A 7,082-nucleotide genomic window follows, 5' to 3' on the forward strand; every position below is an offset into this window, starting at 1 on the left:
TTATTAAGCGGTACTTTTCTTTCTTTCTTTTTTTTCTTAAACCTGTATGTTGATGCTATTAATATTTCTTTAAAACAAAGGTGGTTTTCATTCTCTTTTTGTAATGGCTAACAAGAACTGAAACTGAGACGTGAAGGTTATCTGAAAGCTTTGTGTGATGTGTGTGTGCCACCTGGTGGCTATTTGTAAAGCTGCATTTACTGGAAACGGCTAAGCCGGTCTCAAAAGGACACCTTCAACCAAAAAAAAAAAAAAAAAAACACATTTCGGTCACTTTATTTCAAGTCACTCTTGATAAAACGATAGTGTAATATTTTTAAAATATAATGCTCTATTCATTCGTAGTGTCGCGTATGTACAAAAACACTGGCAAAGACTTGCGGCGGGGACAAGCGCTTTGTGCCGTTAATCGCATCACCGGACCTCGGTGTCACAGTGGCACGCAGGATTTTGTGGAGCATGCGAGACAAAGTGGGATTGTGCTGGTGTTGCGTAACTTTGGGGCGAGCCGGGCCAAACTCTCACCACGGTCTTACAGTAGCTGACCTTGGTTTGTTTCCGGCGACGGCCACAACAGAACAGCAGGAGCCTTCTCTTGAGCTCCAGAAGTTCCCCCACAAGTCACCAGCGTCGGGAAGTAAAAAGACAAAAAGGTGATGTGGTATATACAGCAACAAGCGCTATCTTAGCCCCGCTGATAACACTAAGTAGTTTCTACTCATCAGAGGAAATAGCTGTATAGATAAAGTGGCTTATCTGAAACAGGAAAAGCAACAGTTCAATAATTTACTTACAGTTTTAAAAAAAACATTACATTTTAAGGCGCAATCAGTGAATGATTTCAAGTGCTGAGGAAAACATAGCAGAGAGTCTGTAGATCTGCGTAACTACGTAGAATGCGCTGCTATCGGATATATAACAGAGGGAGCTAGTACGCAAAGAGCTTTAGAAGTAGAGAAGGTCGGATATGGCGCCGGGCAGATGGGTCATGACCTGCATTCTGATCCACCAGTGCGGCTCCATGGGGTTGTAACGCGTGTAGGGACGCTTGGACATGATGGCATCGGTGATGTCTTCCAGAACCGAGACCACATCCTTCTGCCCACTGTTGCAGTAAGAGCGCATCAGAGCCATGTGGTGCTCGAAGTGGGTTTTCCCATAATCCTCCTTCACGTCTGAGGGCGCCTCATTCCACAGCTTATTGGCCGTGGTGGCCACAATGTCACGGGTAAGGATGCCGGTCGCCACAATGAAGTTTCCCGGTTCAATTATGGACACTTTCACGCCCCACGCCTTCATCTCGTAGCGGAGGCAGTCGGAAAAAGCTTCCAAGGCAAATTTAGATACGCAGTAGGGTGACCGCAGTACATTACCCATCCTCCCGTACATGCTGGCCAGGTTCACCACACGGCCTGCAGTCGGAGACATAAGGCACCAGGATTTAATACTCCAACGCTCTAAGGATATGTCTCTTTGAATAAATGTCCTATCAGCAACATCAGTAATGACATAATGTAAAATGCAACTGCTGCTGTTTTAAAGCCGTTGAGCTTTCAGATCAGCAACATCCCTAAATAACCTGGATCTTTGCTTTCTAAGTAATAATTTAACTACATTACTGTTGATGAGTCACTTGTTATGAACTTGTATGCAGTCTTGCATCACACTGGCTGTTTTGTTGGCTACTGATTAGCTTTTTTTTCTCCATGCTCTTTCTTTTCCTGTTTATGATGGAGCTGTTATCACACCAAAGCTGCGTGAATGATTGGCCCATTTGTATTTTCCTTTAAATGTCAACTAAAAATACAATCTGAATCTCGATGACTAGAATTCATTCATAATTTCACCATTTCTTTCTATTTAGCCTTTTATCCTATTAAGCCTAGTAGCTTAATTTGAAATTACACTAAAAGGCCTTCAAATGTTCTTTCAATGCCCTGCTTGTTATGCTTCTTCACAGAAATCATGAGACACAAGTTATTAGTTAGCTGCTCTGTTTCCTTTCAGGAAGGAATTCTAACAATGTTCATAATCCTCCACAAAGAGAAACTCAGCTTTGTAGAGTTGTAGGTGTTTGTCCCTTTCAGATTTTTGGACACTGTGTAACTGAGTTTAGATGTCGCATAGAGGTAATGTGTAATATAATAACAGTTGTATTTTCCAGTGGCTTACCTTTCGCCCTGCGGATTAGCGGCAGAACAGCTTTTGTGACCCTGATGGCTCCCCAGAGGTTGACCTCCGACACCTGTTTGTAGGTGTCCATGGAGGTAAACTCTACCTCTCCAAAGGTTGACACGCCGGCATTGTTCACCACGGCCCACAGACCTGAATCATGGACAGGGACAGAAAGTCAGAGAGAGAGAGAGAGAGAGCACATCGTCTTTAATTTACTTGAGAGTTTTAACCTTATTCAGCAGGGTGTTCATCATGTCTGCCATTTCAGAAAATAGTTTGGTATGAGTGATGTGGGAGTTAAAACATGTCCAGCCAGGCATTCGACGAACCTGTGACGTAAAAAGTTGGCTCCGAACATAAGACCACGCCCCTGAGCCTTATCCCTATGGTTACGGTTTCACACGCCCCCTACTTCCATGTGCGCAGGTAGCTATGATGCTAACCAAGGGAAGACACGCCACACCACACCACATTTGGTTTCACATCACCAGTGAAGCTCAGATATAAAGGCGGCGTATCAGTGGCATCTTTACACCGAAAGAGAAAGCTGGGTTTTTTTGGGTTTTATTCATCAGGGAAATGTTCCCGCAGAGTGGGCAAAAACTTTCACTTTTAAACGGACTGTTTTACGAAAATGGGGCCAATACGTATCCACGTTGTGCTGAAAGGATAGACCCGAGACATCCATCCGCCTCACAAGAGATGTAAGTATTATTTAAAAAAGTTTCTTTCGGTTAACTCTTTGCAAACACAACCATCCGAGGTACTAACTATAACCGGACCGGCTAACGCTAATATTGCATGATGTTAATAGTTTACACTCCGCAGAATGGTTTCCTAATGTCATTTGCGTGTTGTATGAGTTTGCTGTGTGGACACTTTGAATTGACGACAGAATAAAACGAGACTAGCGTTGCTAACGTGGTGGTTTACTATGCGGTGGTGAGCGGAGCTAACCACGGGGCTAAGTTAGCATGCTAAGGCCGTGTTAAACATGCCGCTATTATTTGGATGACGGACTCCTTCAGTGCGTCACTATGTTAGTATGTATGCTAACCGACTGAAGTGGTTTAGCTGTAGTGGTTTTGTCATTTATGTTTTCCAAAGTTTTTTATTGGAACAGTAAATTAACCGATATGCTGAATGGTTGCCGGGGCAACACTACCCATTTCCGCCTGTGGGCGTGTCTCCCGGGGCGAGGGGCGGAGTTAATAAGATAAATGGATATTTTATTAATCCCAAACTGGGAAATTTCACTGTTGCAGCAGCAATGTACAGGTAATCCGCATACGATACAATAATAATAATGATGATGATGATGATGATGATGATAATAATAATAATAAACTAACTAAAACAAGTAATAAAAATAAAATGGGAAAACAAAAAAATCTATAAATAAGCAATAAAAATGTGTCAGTACTGTGGTGGTTAGCACTGATGCCTCACAGCATCCGGGTTTGGGGCTTTTCTGTGTAAAGTTTGCATGTTCTCCCTGTGTATGCATTTTAATTCAAAACAGAACTCTTTACTTCAGTAATTTCAACCTTTTTTAAACAAACTCAACAGTGCTTTCATGCTCAAACATGAAATAAAAAAAAAATGACTGAGAAGTAGTTTCATAAAGACTCAAAATATGTAGCTTTACTTGAGTACCCACTCATTGAATATATATATCCTATTAAAACTATTCAGTCACATCATAAGGTTGACATGACAATCAGGAAATTCCGGCAACATGGCAACAGCCATTTTTAACAGACTCAGTTGTTGTTTCCATGCACAACAGATGAAATCCACATCTCATATACCTGTGTTTTACTATGCTAAATTAGCATATGTAAACAACTTTTGTGGATCCTCTATGGTGTGAAATGGCAGGCGCCACCTACTGTTAAGAAGTGTGAATTGATGACTGCTGGTCTGTTTTGACCTGCTGAACAGGGGCCAAGAATTTTTAACCAAAATATGCAACGTGCACTACCTCTTTCAGAGTCCCCCAGGTTGTCCTTTATGTACTCCACAGCCTTGTTGACCTGCTCTTCGCTGCAGACGTCCAGCTGCACTACTTTCATGCGATCTGAATGAAACTCCTCAAGCTCCTTTGCTCCCTCTCCGCCTTTATCCTTAAAGGGATGAAAGACATCAGTGATGCTGAGCCATTAATGTGAGACACATTTATTAAACTTTGTCCAACAATGTTTTGATGAAATGATCAACAGAATTAAGGAAGGAAAGAAATTAAGGAAGTGTAAAACCTGCATCCTGCAGGCTGCAGCCAAGTAGACTCTGTACCCCTCTAGAACAGACCGAGCATGGACGGGACTTTCTGACACTCATGTGTGTGGGATTTGTAGGCCTGTTGAGTCATATTCTGTTGGCTTTAGCTGCCTTATCTTTGGAATGGACGCTTTCTCTCCAAGGGAGAGGTTTTGTGAAATGTTTCGCCTGTGTGCTTTGGATAAATCCAGGAAATGCAGAGTACAGGGCTGTGAAAATGCCCTCATGGTATGTACACAGAGGCTACAGCATGCTATTATAAACCTTACCTTAAGAAGGCATCCAGCAAAGACAGTGAAGCCAAGCTTGTGCAGATGCTTTGCAAGTTCATGTCCAAATCCAGTGTCACTGCCTGTAATAAGCACAGCTTTCCCTTTCACCTACAAAGAGGACAATGCAGAAAGGCTAAATAAGGACAATGAATTCATTTAAGACGACATAATATGCATGGTTTGTATATCACAGTATACATGATAATCAACAGGTTAGTAGCTTGTTAACGGAAAAGCACTTTTTACAGCAATATTTATATCGCTAATGCATAACCTTTGTAGCCTCTATCGGCTACTCTGCCAGTTCCGACCCTTTAACTTTTCTACGTTGCATTTCATACTTGACTAAACTAACATCTGCATACTACTATATGTCGTGGCTTCATGTAGGACAAAGGCTCGTTTCCGCTCCGTACTGTAACATTACCTCCACCAGTCCTCTTGGGATTCGAGGCGTCGCCACGTACAGCACAAAAATGACATAGAGCACCACGATGCACTCAGTCACGCTCGTCTCCGGCAAACCCAACATCCTCATGACGGCGTTCAGGAGGACAGGCAGCCCGAAGCCCAGCAGAACAGTGAGGAAAACTGAAAACGACACCAGGAGCGCCGCTCGGAGCACGGACTGCGGGGCCATCTTGGCGGAATGGTGTGTTTACTTTCCTGGCAGAGCATCACCCACCGCCTCGGGGTCACGGCACGCCCCCTGTAGCTTTCAAAACCAACCAGGAAAAAAAAAAAAGAAAAACCAAAAACGTGCTTCTTTTACAAAAAACCTACAAAGTGAAGTCCTTAACGCGTCCTCGTCAACATTCAGACTAAAAGTTTCACATTTAAGCTCGCCGTTAAAGTAGTATTGCGCAGTAACGTACCGCTCCAAGCGTTACAAGCATGAATAGCAGGGTATTTACTTAAATATTAAATAATTAATGAATGCAGGGTTTCAGGCGCAGACGCTGGCTTCTAATTCACAGGTGTCAAACACACGCCAGGCGTGCGTGAATTTGCAAAGTGCGAAAATTGCATAGAAGACTGCAGTTTTTCCATGAAAATAACTGTCAGCCCTAATTTGTCGACTGTTTTGGAAAGGAGAAGTGGAAAGAAAACAACACTGAGGCCCAGGACTAAACAGCAAACAGCAATGTGCCCAAATTGCACTTACGTTTCTCATGACATTTATTTTTTTTAAAGGATATTCATTCTCCTAATTTAAACGTGTAAAGCTCAGATCCTCCCACTGTTGGTGCAGGCGATGTCAGGAAAAATGAGTTTCACCGCACACAACAGATGCAAAGTTCAACACTTTACACAGCTTTATCAGGTTTGATTCTCCTAATTTACTCGTTCTTCTTTGCACTAATACAAATAGAAACAAACTGGAGTTGTCATAACTTATGGATTTTTCTGTTATGTTACTGCTCCGGCCCTTTTGAGATCGTTTGTGCTGTATGTGGCCCCCCTAACTAAAAGTTTTAAACTAAAAGAGTTTGACACCTCTAATCGTGTTTAGCCCATAGACCACGAGTGTCAAACATACAAAAAAAGTGCAAAAAATATTGCAAATTATTTTCCAATAAAAGTAACTATCAGTCCTTTTTCATGATTAACATTTTATTGGCATTTTCATAATGTTCTTCTTTGCGTTATAACAAAGACAAATATTTGGAGCTGTTGTTGTTTCTAGGTTGTGAGATGAAACAGGCCTGTATACGGCCATAGACTGTGGTTTTACCCTGAAAAACCCATATGAACGTCTCCCTCTTGTGGTGTTCAAGACGTCTTACGTCTAAGAGTTCATAAGTTGTGACTTTACTTGCATAGAGTTGTCTCAAATAATAATTTTATAATATACCTAAGAAAACTATTCATATTTAAATCGAATTTCACTGTGCCTTTGCGTATCTTATATTGAGTTAGACTGTTATACATTTTAGCCTCAACGCTTTCTAGACGGCAACAGTTGTCTAGCAGTGTTGTTGTCACAGTTTACTGTATGTTAGTGTATTTCCCAAGTCAGTGGAGTTTACAGTCTATGTTTGAACCAAATGAAAAGCAGCCGAGTGTGAAACTTCTTGTTCTAAAACTAATTTGCTTTTGATGATTTTTCTTAATTTGTGCCATTCTCTGTTAATAATCTTCATAAGTACTAAAATAACCTAACTTACTCAAGCAACACACACCATAGTGCACACACAACCTGTTCATAATGTGTAATAGTGTTCATTCTGCCCAAATTATTGTAATGCGGTCAAAGTATTAGACATTTTGGCTTCTCAGGAAAAGCATAGGAGCATTAAATATGGCTCAGTTCCACTAATTATCCCAGTAGGCCATAACAATCCCCACTTCTCA

The 7,082-nt window shown here is 41.7% G+C and overlaps 1 protein-coding gene across 1 annotated transcript; it reads right to left on the reverse strand.

The window, feature by feature from the left end:
- Positions 1 to 260: 260 nt before the first annotated feature.
- Positions 261 to 6,055, reverse strand: bdh1 (3-hydroxybutyrate dehydrogenase, type 1). Its single transcript, XM_047568639.1, has 5 exons — positions 5,155 to 6,055; positions 4,725 to 4,835; positions 4,160 to 4,301; positions 2,173 to 2,325; positions 261 to 1,412 (listed from the first exon to the last, which is right to left on the reverse strand). Exons 1-5 carry the CDS (start codon positions 5,365 to 5,367, stop codon positions 946 to 948), a joined length of 1,086 nt encoding a protein of 361 aa, XP_047424595.1. The 5' UTR covers positions 5,368 to 6,055; the 3' UTR covers positions 261 to 945.
- Positions 6,056 to 7,082: the final 1,027 nt, after the last annotated feature.

Source organism: Mugil cephalus, chromosome 18 (assembly GCF_022458985.1).
Source record: "Mugil cephalus isolate CIBA_MC_2020 chromosome 18, CIBA_Mcephalus_1.1, whole genome shotgun sequence".
Taxonomy (NCBI): domain Eukaryota; kingdom Metazoa; phylum Chordata; class Actinopteri; order Mugiliformes; family Mugilidae; genus Mugil; species Mugil cephalus.